General features: G+C 39.2%; 1 protein-coding gene across 4 annotated transcripts in view; it reads right to left on the bottom strand.

The window, feature by feature from the left end:
* LOC144057359 (receptor-type tyrosine-protein phosphatase U) overlaps nt 1–18,334 on the bottom strand; it is a 222,660-nt gene that overhangs the window by 55,167 nt on the left and 149,159 nt on the right. For all 4 annotated transcript variants that reach the window (XM_077574819.1, XM_077574820.1, XM_077574821.1 and 1 more), the window contains exons 8-13: nt 17,637–17,954; nt 13,918–14,027; nt 10,103–10,304; nt 6,338–6,440; nt 5,979–6,252; nt 324–360 (exon numbers count right to left, since the gene is read on the bottom strand). In XM_077574819.1, the coding sequence (XP_077430945.1) occupies nt 324–360; nt 5,979–6,252; nt 6,338–6,440; nt 10,103–10,304; nt 13,918–14,027; nt 17,637–17,954 (1,044 nt within the window). The remainder of the gene's footprint in view (nt 1–323; nt 361–5,978; nt 6,253–6,337; nt 6,441–10,102; nt 10,305–13,917; nt 14,028–17,636; nt 17,955–18,334) is intronic.

Here is an 18,334-nt window from a genome sequence, read left to right as displayed (position 1 = left end):
TCAGATGTAGCCCATCCCGCGGACCGCTGATGAGAACAAAGAGGCTGCCTTTGATATCCTCGTCCCAGCGGCCACTTGCAAACAAACACGATGAAAGCCTGACCTCTAATCCCTCCCTGCCTGTTGCCCTTTTCGCTGAAAACCAGCGGCAAACAAGCAGAGAACATTTGTCCATGTTCCCAATTTTGTACTTGAGAAAAATAACAGTGCAATATAGACTCTGTGTGAGCCATTATGTTCATTCTAACAAATAATACAGTACAAAATGTAATAAGATAACTGATGTCAAGTCACACAAGGTCACACCATTCAATTCAAATTACCTTTGCGAGCTATGCGGATGCAGTTTATTCTTGATTCCTGCAAAATAAAATAAAAAACACACACAAGGGATGAGGGTCATTATGCATCAAATGAATACAGACACATATTAGCTATAATATCTAATATTCACAACTTCGAGTGAGCTCGACAACTTTTCTCTTACAGTATGTTTTGCTTTGCAAATTAAATGCAGCTGAAAGTGACTTTTGACTAAAAGGACAAATTACCTTAGATTTGAGAGTTCTATTAACAACATAAAGCTCTGAAATCTCTCTGCACATCTGAGAGCTGCGTCAGTGTATTAAAGACACAGATAAGAGAGTTTTGCCGTAGGAGAAAAGATTAGAGTTAAAAAGGGAAGATGATTAGGGGAGAGTTCCAAACCGATGCACCAATATGAAAGGGAATTAATTCTATTCAAATTCAAGCTGATGACATCTTGGAGTTATAAAAAGGGACCTTTGTCGAACAACCCTAATGAAATTCAAGACGCTAATCCAATTCGACCCTGCCACCTCTTGGAAGAGATGCATTATCAAATTAAAATTTACACATGCCAATCTGGGTATTGTGGGACACTTATGCAAATTCGCAAATGAGCCAAAATGGCCTTCCTCAAACCGACTAAATTGATAATTTTAATTGAAAATGCATTTCAAGCTCCTCTTAAAATACCGGCAGCCACTGTGTATTGTTATTTCCACAATTTGTTTCCAAGTTATTCAGTTTATTCGTTACAATATGGTTGGCCTTTGCAACAACACCTGCCTCCAAATATACAATTACTTGACTGTCATTAGGTCTTCCAAAGAGCGCATAGGGGGGAAAAAAGTGTTATCGTCCAAGGAAACATAAATTTGCATTTTTGCAAGGAAGAGTGGGCAAGACGCGCAATGATGAGATGCTTCAGTCAAAGCAATTAGTGGGAATGCCCAATAGAAATGTGGGTTTTTCTTTCATTTTGTTTTTTAATTGTTACCTTACTGTACTACTTTTTAATCAGAAAAAATGGAAATCACTGGGGGAAACCCTCACTTACGATCACTTAAAAAAAATAACGATATAAAGGGGGCATCAACAATTAAAGGAATACTTGACTCATTGAGCCCTTTTCAGCAGTAAATAGTTATATATTGTCCAGAATGAATTTGATAACTACATTATTTTTCAAATACAAGCAATACCTTTAACTCATTCACTCGAAGCCATTTTCACTGAAGCAACCCCTTTCGCTCCCGGCTGTTTTACAGGATACATACAGAATATTGTGTTCTATTGCTATAAAAACATGGAACCTATCAAAAGAAAAATTGGAGTCTGTCCCAATCATCAGGAAAAAAAAGTATATTTCTATCTGTTTCCGTTTTGCAGCAATTAGCATCATCATTATTCACAAATCTGTTGAAAACAGCTTTGTTGCAACATGGCCCTGGTTGATCTCTTATACTCCTCTGCCACCTGCTGGCCGTTTTTGTAATAAATACCAAATTTTCATGCATTCTCTTCAGTTCAGAGACTGCATCAAAGCCTTCTGTATGCTCTAGCATAAACAAAACATATAAATATGTCTTTGGGAGCATGGTAATATTTAGAATCGAACGTATTTAAACTTTTTTCCACTTACTGTCGACTGAAGATGACATCACCTGTGCTAAGGAAATAGGTAACGGCCAATCACAGCTCACCTGTTATCTGGGTTTGGTCAACAAACTGAGCCATGACTGATCGATACCCATTTCCTCAGCACAAGCGATGTCATATTCAGTCAAAGTGGAAAATGTTGTTTTTAAAGGCATTCATTGTTCATGAAAAATAATATAAATAAAATATCTTCTTACTGTTGAAAATGGCTTAATGAGTCAAGTATCCCTTTAAATGTAAACAATGTAGTGGAGGAACACTATTTACTTTTCTACATCTACTGTATTTGTATAGCTTAACCAGAACAAAGTTGACTTTCTACCATCGGCATGTGCTTTATTGCTTGCCCATCTTAGCAGCAAGTTAATTGGTAAGCTTGGCATGGAAGCTCACACTTCGCACATTCATTTAATTGTGCACGGTGCCAGTAATGCCGCAGGGGCAGGTGGGTCCTGGCACCTTTAAACACACTCCTTGAATGCCAACACACAGCACATATCAGTGTGTGTGCGTGTGTGTTTGAAGCCTGAGAAGCTGTCTTTGCCAGCAAAGCTTCAGTCTTGAATCTTTAGACTTTGTAGTGCCTCTTTTGACAGATCAATCAAAGCAATTACACAGGCTTGACAGTCACTCTCTAGATAATTAGAAGAGCTAAACGCTAAATATTATGAGGCCCCATACTGTTCAAACTACTCACACTGCTGCCACTGTTGCAGAGTACCGGGTGTAATTTTGCATGTCTTAAAGGTGTCACGACTCACACAAACCCAGCAAACCTTGATTAATGTGATAGTCAATTTGGCTCGGGGAGGAAAGCTTTATTTGCAATACTCGATAGAATTTCTCTTGAGGTCTGATGCAGATATTCCAGCTGATTTCTTCATCATTTTAAACTTGTAGGGGGTAAGACGCAAGATAGTCCTTTCATCACACAGAAAAAGTTTCTTATCCAAGTAGTAGGCCTACTGTAAAAAATGTGAACACTTCCGAAAGAACAGCAGCCGTTTTGTACAAAATGACCTACATGATTACCGAGAGCACACACACACACCAAAAATTAATTTTCCATCTAATTATTTATCCTCTTGTTTTTATCCCACTAGATAGCAGCACTGTGGTTTAATGGATCAAACTCAATTAAAGAATGTTATTATGATTCTATTTTTTTTCTTACTGGAGGCAGCAGGTGAGCTATTAATTTTCTTAGCACAAACACGTATTGATTTCAATATGGAATGCATGGAAGATTTTTCTAAAGAAAATCAAAGGTGGGCTTATGGGCATGCATTGATGTGGCAATGTTTTCATGATATTGATTAAAAACACTTAAACTATCACTTCAGGATGACTATTTCTAGTGCAAAAGCTATTTTCACTGCACACTAGCAGCTCTACAGTTCCACCTGCACTTAATGTGTTGCAGTTTCGAGGAGTAGGCCTACAATAGTGCAGCATCCGGTGCTAAGGCACAACCACAGGCTAAGCTAGCATTAGCATGCGGCTTTATTTTGGTCGTTTTCTAGCCGTGTGTTCTCAAATATTCTAATAATGATGTCCCAGTGAGGCACCAGCAGTTGTTTACGTAAAAGAAATAGTACTTGGTAGTGTGTTTGCCAATGGAAAGTGCTAATAGCAAATTGAGCCTTGTTAAGCTAAACAGCAACTGTCAAGTGGAAGAGAAGCAATCAGATTTCTCATTTGTGCTCTAATAATTCCGTTTCAACAGAAACTACTACTGTAGAATCTTATGGATGATCGCAAAGATTTACAAAACAGAAGGAGTATGTCTTCTGTGTGATGGGGAACTGTGCTGTATTCATTGTGGGTCATGGAGTCTGGGCCACTGCCAGACTAAACAAAACCTAATCCCATCCGCCAGTAAACCCTGTTTAAGCCCACGCTTAGTACACTAGTTAAATGAAATGCTCACACTGCACTCCCCCACTATGTTTCTCCGTTGGATTGTGGTAATGGATGAGCCACCCACCTCTGTTCATGGAACTTTATAATACGTGGAGCTCCATAGCAAAAAGGCAGCACAAAAGCTACGGACCATATAGAGATGAGGTCACACTTCCCGCCTCCCTCCCGTCTCAGAAACATCCTTGTATTAAAATAATCAACCAGCTACAGTGACAAGACAGTGCACAGTCAATAAATTGGTCTTTCTAAATATTGGTCAGATCCTTTACTTGGGTCAAAAAATTGGGTCATTTTGTATAAAATAACTCAGAACGTTGGGTCAAATTGACACATAAAGTGGATCGGTCCATTTTTGATCCATAATTGGGTTATATTTGACCCAACTGTTTTTAGGGTGTGAAAAGTATATGCATGCTAACTGCAAAATATGTGTTTCAAAGATGTGTGTCAATTGGGTGGGGCAACTTTTGAACATGATTCCAGACAAAAATGTTTGCATAGTTTAAATCACGGGTGTCCAAAATATGGCCAACCATTTGTTTGCGGCCCAAAGCAAAGACTCAACTGAACATTTGACGCGTTCCGTGACGTTTGCCAGCAATGTACTACAGTACTTTTTTTTCTGGACTGGGTGGCAAGTCAGGAAGGAACGTCATCTCTCGGTAGACAAGATATTAAAATGGGGAACAGAAATCTTGTAATTTGAACACTTTCTGGAGAATCGGAACGTTTGTCCCAGTTCCAATCGATTCTCAGGACTTGACCTGCCCAAACCTGTTTAGTAAATAAACAGTCTAATTTGTCAAAACATTACTTCTTGTACAATGGATCGAGTTTGAATTACTTTCTTACCTCCGCCAAACAAGTAGTTTTCTTGGAATTGTATCCTTCAGTCTGTCCTCCAGCTCAATTATTTTGTTCACATCATCTTAAACTCAACATTTTTGGACTTTTGCGACCATATTTGGCAAAGTTGTGATTACATTTGTACACAAATGGGCAGATAGAGGAATAATATCCTACCAAGTCCAGAGGTGGCAAATCCAGGTCCAGAAAGTAAAAACCCTGTCACAGTTTGACCTTAGCCCCAGGTGCTAGCTAGCTAGCTCACTAGCTAGCTCCCATGATGCTCATTTGCTGCAAGGGAACTAGCTAGCTAGCTAGTTTCAATGGCTAAAGCCAAATTGTGGCAGGGTTTTTACTTTCTGGACCTGGATTTGCCACCTCTGACCAAGTCTTCAAATATTTGAGGAAGGCAAAGGGTAAATACAGACAGAATCTAGGTGCCATCACATCCTTAAGCCCTACGTATTGTAATACAAGTATTGCAGAAAGGTCCACTTTGTACCTAAACGTCATTCACTCACAACGTTCTAAAAAGGAAAATAATGGAAACCTTGCATGGAAAATAATAACGCAATGGCGCTCTACTTCTGATCATCTGCACCTAGGCCCAATTATCGCTAAGTAATTGCTTTGTCCTGGTAGCGGCTCTTGGTGTAATCGAATTTGGAAAGGTAATGCCCTGTGGGTATCATGAGGGGTCGTGAGGGGGTATGGAAACTCAACATTGTGCTTCTCAACCAATAATTTCTAAAACCATGTTTCTGCTTGCAAAGAGAAGATAAATTAAGGACAAATATGCATGATTGCATGATGGGATTTTGGTCAAATAAAAGAAAATAGGAGCAAGGCAAACATGTCAAATAAAAGCCAGACGATGAGGAGTATCTGTTGACTCACAGTAATTACAACTTTTCTAGCCAAGAGTAATGCATGCAAGTAAAACCCAATTTCGGGCACGTTTTGTTTTAGCTGAGCCTCAAAGTCATAATCATGTATCATATCCCAAGTAGTTAGACCGCAAGCCCAAAATGTTGCCATCTACCAACCCTTTCACAGCATCAACGCTCTGTTCAAGGGTTGTGAGCCCAGACAATGCCAGCTGTTATAACGCAGCATTAGCATAAACAGATAATCATTAACGCCGCTCACTGTTGGCTGCGATTCACTGTGTTTACTGAAGCCGACAACTGGACAAAGTGACGGCAGACGTCCTGCACAACTGGTGGCGGTCGAGTAACGCTTACCCCTCTGAAGTTGCTCATAGCCTGGAAGTAGACAAGGTAGCTTTTGCGTGGGTCCAAAGGGGTGTTCCAGTAGCCGTTGTAAGTATGATTGTCTCCCACAGTGAAGGGACTGGCCTCTGGCAGGCTGCTGGGTGGCAGCTCAGCGGTATAGTAGTGCGGGGTGCCCCGGGCCAAGGCCTCGCCGTGGGACATCGGCAGAGGGAAACACTCTTGAAGCCCCAGCTCCCGCTTCACCTTTTTCACCGTCTCCTCCTCTACCACCACCTGGTATGTGCTGGACACAAATAGATGAAAACGTCATATTTAGCATATTGCTACAGAACAAGAGTCCATCCTAGAACGCCACGTGGTTTTCTCACCTGACAGGTGCGCCTCTACCTTGGGCGGGGCGGAGGACTACAGTTATTGTGTTCTCGGTCTCACTCAAGGGGGATGGTATGTCTCCGTAATCAAACGTAGGCGCTGAAAACAGACTTATGTAAAGTACTGCGCAAAAGCATAAAAACAATTAATAACTGGGATGAAAGAAAATTTCAATTTCTTGGCCTGCTGATTGACTCTCCAATAGGCTTGATTGTTTTAATGGTCTTCTTCTCAAAAGAGCATCAAAACGCTGCAGTTCGGGTTGTGATCAGAATAAAGAGATCGGAACATATTACTCCAGTCCTAAACACATTTACACTGGCTCACAGTTAGCTGTAAAATACATTTTAAAATTCTGCTACTGGTTTATAAATCCCTCAATGGTTCGGGTCCTGAATACCTTAAGGAAATGCTAATTGAATATAAACCCAGTAGAATTGCAGACTTGGATCAGTTAGTGGAGCTCATATTTCAAAGCAAACATGGTGAAGCGGCTTTTAGATGTTATGCTGCACGCAAACATAATAAGCAAAGCAAATAGCTTGATAACTAGCAAACAGATCAAATCCAAATATAATGCTATGAGGTCTCTGCTCTAGTTCTTACAACTATTGGTAACTCCATCTACTGTTATTGTAGACTTGCTAACACTACAAAACTAATTGACAAACACTTTTATACAGTGCTGTGAGTGCTTAAATAAGAACAGAAACCTCTAAACTTGAATACCCCTCAAGTGAATTACTGTGAGACTGAGTAAGCATCTTAATGACCAAAATATTAGTTAGAAATCTAACTTAAAGCAACACTAAGGAACTTTCGGTTTATGTTTTTTAATGGGCGGCGCCATATAGACAAAAGCGGTAATGTTATGCCTGAAAGAAGACCACATGTCCCATGAGGACAAGCGAGTAGGGCCGTTTTTGAGCTCACGCCAGTGAGTGAAATCCGGGCCAATGTTGCTCCTTTGCCCCTTTTTCCTTTTTATTTTTTATTTTTTTGTTTCATCAGAAAAAACTTTTCAGTTGTTTTAGCAGTAATCGTGCGTCGACATTCAAATTGACTTATTAGCACATTTGTATTTTTTTTTATCACCCTCCTCAAAGTTGCTTAGTGCCAGTAAAAATGATAAAGACACCCCTCAGGCCATGGTAAAGGTACCATTCAACTAGTTGGAAGTCGATGTTTTAGCAGAAGATTTATTAAAATATTTTATTAAGATTGAAAAGTTCCTTAGCGCTTCTTTAACGTGACATAGTAGAGTGGTACATAGTCAAGACTGAATGGTTAAAACGACCATCTCAACATCAATAACAAAATAAAAATAAAAATGTGCAGCTTGTAGAGTTAAAAGTTTTGACAAAGCACAATTTGGCTCTGCAACGGGACGGACATTTTATTTTCTAAATACAAAGAAATCTGAGATCGACCAGTCTTCGAAAACTGAAAGCGTTCCAAGTCAAGGTCAGAGATTCCAAGTTATAAAGTTTACATAGTTATTATGCCATTAATATGTTGAGTCGGATGTAGAACTGGTACACCAGTGTGCCTAAAAAGGCTAGCAGACCTTGTATAATAAATGTCCATATCCCCATATTCAGCACATTGGTTGAACTCCTCATCAAGTTTTCCTGGCTACAGGTCCAGTTAAAAGTCATGGTCTTGAGGCTAAATTGATTGGGTTTTTTCATTTAAAAGGATTTGGCTTAAGTCATGCTCTTCCCTGGAGTTGTGGCAGCACATTTCCCTTTAATATCACCACTCAATTAGCAAGGGAAGAGGGAGAAAACTATTCATGTAGAATAAACGATTACTATATTAAAAATGGCTGGCTAACACCAAGGTTGAAATAAATTAAGTTTGGGTATTAAAAAGGGCTGGCCATACATTTTCTTTGCAAGAGGTCTTGCTAGGTAGAATACACATGTCTGAATGTATATGTGTGTTGATACTAAGTAGACACAACAGTTTGAAGATAGTAGCTGAAGTGTTCAGTAATTGCAGGCTGCCAGCACCAATTTGAGAAATGCAAGTGCTCAGTTTAAGCAAACATTATTCACTGCGGGCCAGCAGAGAGAGAAGAGGAAGATCCGCAAAGACTTTTGGGCACTTTCTAAAAACTGGCTTTGTGCCACAGTTCTCTATGACAAACAGCCAGTAGGCAGGGATTGTGCCTTAAATCTATAATTAAACCAAACGACCTCTCAGAAGAGAGATTTAGGCAGTGTGAGCGGGACACGGTCGGAGTGGCTGCCTGCTCCCTGCGTACCAAAGAGGTGCAATGCAATCCCTACACAGGCACAAATGCACCATTAAAAGGAGAGACAAAGAGCAAGGCTGGATTTCCATCAGCATTAATAAGCTCTGAGACTCTCAGATGTGACCGTCCGCTCCCAAGAACATATGCAACATACTTCTTAAGTATAAATAACATTCAGCAAAGTACTCCTGGTGATGTTTTTGTCCGTAAGTTAATTGATGTCATAAGGACAACAAGATGACAGCCTCGCACTTTGCAGGGAGATGCTATGGAAAAAATGGTCAAAAGGAAATCGGAATTAAAGCACACAGTGGGTGGAGTCTTATGGAGGACCAAAAATGACAAAATTAAAAATAATAAATAAAAGAGAAAATAAAAATGGACACAAAAAAATATTATTCTAAAATTAAATACAAAAAAATATAAATGGAAATAGAAACTACAACAAAATATATACACACCAAAATAAATAAATACAAGTAAAAAAAAATCTGAAAATAAAAATGAGATAAAAAATAACAATAAATAAATGTGGAAATAAATACAAAAATAAATATATAAATATAATCAAATGTCAATTCATAAATAAAAAGACTCAGATTTATTTATTTGATGCTGCAGACGCTGTCAGCTTGAAATCCATCATGAAAAGTCATCCATTGCTGGGGCTGTCCATGCAAGCCGGTGAGACTTCCTTGTTCGCTGACTCGCTTACTCAACCATTGAAAGGCAGTTTGCAACAGCGGAGTCCAACCCATGGACCGCCCCCTCATTTGAATAACATTTCATGAAGGATTTCCTGCTGACAGCGGCTGCAGCATGAAATACATATGAGAGCAGAGCCTTTTTATATATTGATTGATATTTAAATCTATGTATATATTTATTTTTGTATTTATTCCCACATTTACTTTTATTTTTTGAATCCTCGTTCATATATATTTTTTATTTTTTTAACTTTATTTATTATATATATTATATATATATATTATTGTTTTTATTTCCATTTATATTTATTTTTTGTATTTAATTTTGTAAGTATATTTTTATATCCATTTTTATTTTGACATTTATTTATTTATTCATTCATTTTTAATTTGGGCATTTTTGGTCCTTCACAGAGTCTGGAGGTGAACCTGTGTTCTGCAATGACAAACAATAGTACAGCAAGACATGGTTACTGGTCACACTTTTCCTAAAAAAAATAATAATAATAAATTGCAATTGTGGTGTTACAATGTGTGTGTGTGTGTGTATTTTTCCACAACATACTGTATGACTAATTCATTTTGTTAATTGTCTATATATAGAGTTGGCAATTTGAACTGTTTTTATTACCCTTCATTCTAGTTCATAAGTCTTTCTTTTTATAGCTATTTTGGAACCAGACACTTCTCAAAAGTGATGCTTGTGATTCCAGTCCCCCAAAAAATCAGCATATGGTGTTTGTGGACAGATGGTCCACACTGACGTACAGATGGAACTTTGAGCAAAACAATACCCGAGATGTTTGTGGTGATTTCAGTGAGGGCTGTCTGGCCGAAGCCTTTCCCTGTACGGGCTCGCACAGAGATCAAGTAGGTTGTTCCCGGGTGAAGATTGGAGAACATGTGATATGTCTCATTCTTTAGCTTGGAGACAGTTCTTCTTGGTCCTGGGACGTTGATGCCGGGATCCGACGACTCAATGCTCTGGTAACTGATCTGCAGGCCAACGAGAAGTGAGACCATTTGACAAATGATGGGAGTGTCGATAGCTTTTAAAGCAGAAAAACTTGATGATTAAATTTTCTCGCTCCAGCTGCCGATCGGCGTTGATAATGGTTCAAATAAAAAGTTCAAATACTTCCTTTCTGCGAGCCACAGACAAAAGACATCACAGTTTAAAAGGACTGCAAGAGATTCAGTCTTTATGTCATTAAATCCATTTAAAACTCCAAATTGCTGTCTTTTCCAAAGTTTCTAGGAGGGCTTATTTGCCACACTTGCAACAGCACTCTCGAGTGAATTACCAATTATATCCTGCTAAATGAGATCACATGGCAGCAATCTGACAAGGATGAGCATTTAGAGTACATCAAGAGCTGTAAGAAGTCTCTGGAATGAACACACGCACATACACAGACCTGACGTACTTTAACTGTAGTGAACACATTCAACAATTCGATTTTTCGTATAAATGTTATCTCAGTTTTTGCACTGACGTCTGCTCGGTTTCGTACAGTTGAGAATTGTCCGGACCAAATTCATCCATCCGCCCATGTCACTCAATCATTCATTTTCTGGAACTAGGCCCCACACAAAGCATTTTGAAAGTTTTTCGTGCTTATTTATTAACTCATTCACTCCCAGCCGAACTGAAGCAACCCCCTTCACTCCCGGCTGTTTTACTTAATTTTGACTGATTTTGCAAGGCCCACAGAATATTGTGTTCTATTGCTATAAAAACATGGAACCTACCAAAAGAAAGATTACAGTCTCTTCTTTCATCAGAGAAAAAAAAAGTATATTTGTATCTGTTTCCGTTTTGAAGCAATTAGCATTAGAATATAGCTAAGTTTCATCATTATTCACAAACCTGTTGAAAACACTGAGGAAAAGAGCTTGTTGCAACATGGCCCTGGTTGATCTCTTATACTCCGCTGCCACCTGATGACCTTTTTTGTAATAACTACCATTGTTTCATGCATTCTCATCAGGTCAGAGACTGCATCAAAGCCTTCTGTATGCTCTAGCATAAAAAAACATAAATAAATAAAAAAACAACGCATAACGTATGTTTTTGGAATATTAAAAATAGAATGTTTTATAGGTTTTTGGGAGCAAATGAGTGTTCAGTAAGCCACCATTGGGCCAAAGAAGTTCCAAAAGATGAAAAAGAAGAGAAAAGAATTTGCAAAAGAATTTTAAGAGAAGTACAAAAATGGCCAAACATTAACTTCTGTCACCCGTTTTTTCTTCTTTGTGGCCGTCTGCTTCTTCCTAGACAATCGTGCTATGTTTTTATGGCTCATTAACCAAATAATACAGTACAGTTCAATGTACATGGAGCCTCAAAACCCAATCGCAGTTTCCTTGTTGCAGCCCGTCGGCAAGTGTTGCCAACTATTTCCCCCCCCCCCCCCGTAACGATCCACTTGAGTTGCTTTCGGTCGCATCGCTCAAGTGTGTGGTGAGCCCGCGATAACACTCAAGACACAGATTTAGTGATTATTCCTACAAGAGCTTTTCGTGGTGCTGGAAGAAAAAATTGGCGCTGAGCAATGACAACTTGAAGAAGGCTTGTAACACTGTCAATGGGCTCAGGCAGAGCAGACAATGGTTTAGAAAATAAAGAGAATTTCTATAGCTCTGTATAACGCATTTACAGTCAGCTGTGGGAGATCCACAGACAACAGCCGCCTTCACTTATATGTTAAACCACAAATCTTATGCAATCATATCTTTGAGGGGACATTGCGAGCGAGGGTTGGCAGGCCTCGCTGATGCCCTGTACAAGTAAATACTACATCCATATTATGCCTAACAAGATGGCCTACAGCATAACATATGCACGTGGATTATCTATTAATGAGGCTGTCTGTAGTTTATGCTTCAAGACTAATTTTATAATATAGTGCACAGTGTCGGTGAGAAGGCATTAAAGTATCTGGCTTTTTATACAAGCACGATGAATCACAGAGGAGATAATGAAGATATTATTTTAACACCGGCACATCCATCCATCCATTTTTTTTTTTATACCACGTGTCCCCATTACGGTCACGTGCTTATCTCAGCTGACTTTGGGCAAGAGGCAAAGTACATCTGGGAAGGCTTGCCAGACATTCACAGGATCTTCTAGGCAACAATTGACGAGTGTAAAAAGGAACGTCTCCTCTCATACAAGCAGCTTACAATCTTGTCTACACTCGTTTTTTCTTTTTTTTTCTTAGCAATGTCGAACTGACCAGCCAGGACAAAAGCGTGCATAATGCTTTCCACTAGACTTAGTGATTGGCTAGATCGTGATCAGACGATATGTTCGAATAAATGTACATAAGTTATCCCATATTTACTCCTATAGTATTGCAACGCATGACTCGTGCTTTTGCAGCTGCAGAACAGGAACTGTGTCCTTATCACAAGATAAGGACTGTTTTGTTTGTTGTTGGAACGCCATGTGAAAAAATAAAAAGAGAGGGCTCGGGAGAGTGACTGAGCACATCTTTGTCTGTTCTCCTGGCGAGCAAAGAATAATCTAAATCTCTTGTCTTCCTTCCATGTCTGTTGTTTATTAAATGTTTTAGGTTAATTGAACCTGACACCATATTGAGTATTTTTTGTAAAATAGGTAATCGGCTGTAGTGTCTTAATTTGCCCGATTGATCAATCAACGTCAACGGCTGCACGAAATAAGACATTACATTATATTTAATGTTTTTTTTAATCCTTTTTTTTTTGAAGAATTAAAAAAAATATATATCCATGCATTTCAGCTAATGTCAATTCTAAATTCTAAATGTCAAAAACTGGGCCAGTCCCTATTGCCCACAAATGGCGGCAGTCAACTGCTGAGTAAATATAAACATTTTTAAATAGATATATAGCTCCATCTTCTGATCGAATTGGTGATCGGTTATCTTTTTTTTCCCTTTCAAACTCGATCACTGATTGTGTAAATCGCACTTTTCACTGCAATGTTCACTTTTTGTTTTAAATCACTTTATACTTATGTTCGATTGTCTCGTCTTTTCAATCGCTAGTACCCTATTGTGGTGCTGCTTATTTTTTTCCTGAAAGTTGTAGGCTGAATTCCAAATTGTGCGTCGTTCAGGGTGATTGACTTTGACACCTTCACTGTATTTATTTAGTGTGCGTTGGGAAACTGGTGTTTTTGTCTCTCATTTGCAGTATGGCAGAGGTTGAATTCTTGTAGACGCAAAATGTGCAACAATAGCTAAGTCTCCATCACCGGTTGCAGCAAGATCAGTCAGGCATTGTAAGTGTCTAAATGAAGCCGTATGCGTGAGAGAGATACTGGCTAAGGAAGACGTTGCAGTGAACACTTCCAGAAACAAAAACAGAAGAGCAAAGGAAAAAAGGATTTGGCTCTCTGCAGATTACATCCAGCCAATAGCTTAGTAAAAATAAGTTCATCTAATGTTGAACTGAAAAAAAAACAACACACAGACATGGTTTACCCTGAAGGACACGCCAGCCAGCTGCTGCCGTTCTTATTTTACGCACCAAGAAAAATCTAGTAACACGCTTATCAAGTGATCGAAAAAAAAACAACAACAGATGTTTGCACCGACACTTGTTTTACAATACTCACCTCATACTGGGTAATAAGACCATTGGGCTCAAGTGGCTCCTCCCACTTCAGGAAGATCATGTCATCCAGTGGGGTGAAGGTGAGCGACTCTGGTGCGATGCCTCCTGGGACTGTAAGACATTGTCAGAAAAGAAGCTGAGCCTCTTCTGTTCACATGATAGTTCGGGAACAAAAAACAACAGATATATTCAAATTTACAGTAGGCAGAGCCATCGCATTAAGTACGCAGATCAATCATGTCCTGCATTAGTAAGGAATCGTGCCAAGCTCCTTGTGAAGTCTCCGTCAATGCTGTAATACGGAAGTAGAAAACCTTCATAAATGTCAATGTATTCCTTTACAGTCTCAGAAGCTCCCCAGCGTCCTCAACCTATAAAAACATATTATGTACAGTATTTGCTTTTCTGTAACATCTATACATACGGTAGCCGACATGTCAAGTAACTATTAAGAACACAACATACATTGATTTAGGACAAAGAACACAAACGAAAATGCACTTTAATGAAAAATAGAGTGTGTGATTGAAGATTAATAAAACAGCATTTTACTCATTGATTATTGGCGATCCAATAATAACTAGGGATGGGTACAGAAGTTGATACTTTTTTTTTTTGGTATGGATTGACTTGCGTCGGTACTGCCAAGTATCGGATCATGTGGAATCAAACGATACTATGTTTTGGTGCCTAAACATCCGATTGTAAGTTGTGACTGGGAGTGGTAGAGTTGGCCATTTTTCATGGCGCACTTGAACGCAGCACCAGCGTCATCCATCTTTGCAATTTCTATTTTGCAATACTATATATTTTATTATTTATAAAATGTTTTACATTTATTTATTTTTACTTCATTCTTTTTTTGCTCATTTGTTTTAAACTCATAATGTTTTGTTATTTGTTAATGATAATATATTGAAAAATAATTGTGAACATGTATTTGATTTTATTATTAAATAAATTGATATTACCATAAACACGAACACAAACGCACCGAAAATTGGTACAGTTGAGTATCAATTTCCAGGAATCGGTACCATACCAGTTCGAATGTGATAGGTACAAATCCCGAATAACCACCGACTCATTTTGGGTCCCGTTCTTAGAAAACGATGCTCTGTGTAAATGTACAGCCTGTCACTTCTAAAAAAACAAAAAAAAAATAAAAATAAAACACCTTTTTTCTACCTCGCAGCTGCTAATTTCCAACTGTTTTGTCAGTACATCTCATCCTTGTTAGCATAAAAAAAAAAAGTGATTTGCCCTCAGTTACGGTGCAAATAATGTGCGCAAGCACAAAGGATTACCCGCAGATTAGAAGGAAGCGCAGAGAGCTATATAAGGGTTATTGGGGTGACGGATATATTTTCAGAATTATGAAGAGCACCTTTTGTGATGCAAATTCCGCCTGCCAGAACGTCGTCCTCTGAATTAATGTGTCAGAAAAGGCATGGAAAAGTTACATAATCCTCTTCATCTCACATCATAACCAGCCCATGATGGATGAAATGTGTTTGCACATATAAAGTGCTGTGCTACATACGGTGATTGAAAATGCTAAAGCACGATTAGAACAAGCTGTAACAGTCTCAGCAGTTCTGACAGTTAAATAAGATATTCGAGTAATTGATGCGATCCATCTAGATGAAATAACAATAGCGACTGTGAAGAACGTGCTTAAAACAGCGGCGTATACATGAGGCTGGCCGGCGGCCACATTCTTTGACTCCTTTGACTTGCATTTTAAATCAAATACTGTGCTGCCAGCATTTAGCAAACAGAAGATGGTAATCCCTGACAGACAATCTAATATATGATTCAGTTCAGCAGTAGAAATGGAATGTATGTCTAATTACAACAAGAAAGAAAATGTTTTTAAAATATTAAGTCAAACCATACAGGTTGCTGTGTGTGAAAAAAGAAATCCCCTAATAGAATATAAAAACCTATTTTTGTCTTCAAGACATGAAAAGAGTTACCCCTGCTTTGCTTTTGTTCCAGCTTGAGCCCAAAAGTGGTTCAAAATACCCCTTGGGCCGCCTCCCATGTTCCCTGCTGTGCTGCAATAGTCAGAAGTTTAGACAAACGTTTTCATTTAATAGCATGGCAAGCGTGTCAACACTTGTGGCTGGTACAGTCAAAAGCCATCAAACAACACTGTGGGACCCATTTTGTTAGACTTGGCGTAAAAAAGGGCTGCATCTTCATTTTCGTGCTGGTTCAAGTCTGTGTCACACACGAATGCATGATTGGAGGTACAAGGCGGTCTACATGGCCCACTTCATATGCATGGCTGATGACATCATCAACAAAGGGGAGATCTTGCCGTTTATAAACGTACTTTGTGTACGCTAGTCTCTTGCACGGACCCCCGAGAGTCAATTTCTACTTGCGCAATGTCAATGTGTGTGCCTCAACTTGGGCTTATTTTCAAGGTAATAAGGGGAGCCGCTTCAATTGGCCGGGAGTCGGCTGCATTCCGTTTCACAACGTCACGTTTTACCTGTGCCCATCAAAATACAAAAAGGAAGCAAATTCCACCAATGGGCACAGTTACTGGGCATGAAAATACGGCCCCGTATTGTAACCATGCCCACATTATGAGAGGGTGTATTTAAGTTTTTATTTGCAGTATTAGAACCACACTAAAAATATATAGAATGGGAAAATTCAAGAAAAAAAAAGTTGTAATGCTATGAGAAAGTCTTCAGAATAACGTTGTAAATTTAATTAGATGAATGTTGAAATCTAAAACCAAGAGCATTACTTAATCATTTTGATTCTCATATTTCTGTACGCTTGCATGTATTTCAACACATACAAACGCACATGCAAATATATTCAAAAATATTTAAATAAGTCAACCCCCAAAAAAATTATTGACAATAATATGTTCTATGCAGCCCCAGTAGTCTAAATACAGTATTATGGTTAATATTGCGTTAGTGGAATATGAGTTAAGCAGCAAAATCCAGACGTTTTGATCAATATCAGAAGGTGGCCATTTTGCCACTTCTTGTCAAGTTAAAATGACATCATAGTCGCTGAGGTCTCAGGTAACAACCAATCACAGCTCAGCTTCAGATACCAGGTGAGCTGTGATTGGTCCTTGCCTGAGCCCTGAGCAACTGTGACGTCATCTTCAGTCAACAGCAAGTGTCAAAATGGCCGCCCCTTGAGATGGAAAAAAAAAAACGGCTGGATTTTGCTTCAAACCTCATATTCCACAAATGTAATATTAATCAAAATGTCATGTTTAGACTAGTAAGGTCACATATAACATATTATTGTCATGAAATGTTTAACGTTGATTTTTTCTTTAAATGTATTTGCAAATACGTCCGAACATATTTAAATATACATATATATATATAATTAATCTACATTGCTACTTCCGCTTCCATATGCTATAACTCATGAAAACTTCTTTATACGAATATGAAATGCAGAAATTATCACTAATAACTGGCAAAAGAAAACAGCTGAATCAATTAAACGGCGCGTTTTTGTTTCATACATGTGCACGTTGATGAGTGAGTGGACCGTGTCTCAGTCACCTCTTCCATCTGTGCTTGAGCACGGCAATGAACGCTCACACTAACAGTTTAGACTAAAGCACGTCAATGCAACCGTAACCGGTTAAATAAAAATCCAATTGTGCATAAAATCTTTGTTTGTGTCCTCTTTCTCTTCCTTGACCCCCCCCCCCCCGGGACTTACTGTCTTCCTCCGTCTGGAAGGTGACCTCTCTGCCCTCTTTCTTGCCCTCCGGGTTGGCCAGTGACAGACGGACATGGATGCCGTGGTAGGGCGGCAGATCACGCAGCGTGAAGCGTGAGGCATTGTGCTCCACGGCCAGGCATTCGCGCACGGTGGTGTTGTGGCCGCCGCCGCCTCCCGCCGTGGTGTAGCGGTAGCACAGGGACACTGAGTAGGTGTGGCAGCGTGTCACGTTGAAGGCCAAGTTCTCCCACAGTAGGGACAACTGCCTGGGCTGGATGTCTGTGGCTGTCAGGCCCCGCAGTGCGCGCATGGGTTCTGGATGGGGGGGGGGGGGGGGGTGGGGGGAGAAAAATTGAACAGGAAGCTTGAGATGAGTTGATAGAAAGTATTCATAAAAATGTAAATGATCAAAGGAAGACTTTTACATTCATATGTCCTCTTAAACGACCATTGGGTACAAAATAGCTTCCTACATGTAGATATAAATTTCTTCCTCAGGACTTTGGCTTTCTCATGCATCTAAAAATGGGGTCTTACCAAAATTCAATTTCTGACCATTTCAGTTGACAAGGGTGTGATTGGAATGTGTTTTGTAATTAAATGAGATTGCTTCCCCCTTTCGCATATCTGTGGCCAAAAACGTAAAGCCACATATCTGCGCTAATTTCTTTTGGATAAATATTTTTCTCACAGGC

This window comes from Vanacampus margaritifer, chromosome 9, assembly GCF_051991255.1.
Source record: "Vanacampus margaritifer isolate UIUO_Vmar chromosome 9, RoL_Vmar_1.0, whole genome shotgun sequence".
NCBI classification, from domain to species: Eukaryota; Metazoa; Chordata; class Actinopteri; order Syngnathiformes; family Syngnathidae; genus Vanacampus; species Vanacampus margaritifer.
The sequence above is the reverse complement of the archived record's forward strand: the minus strand, read 5'-3'. Positions and strand labels throughout refer to the sequence as shown.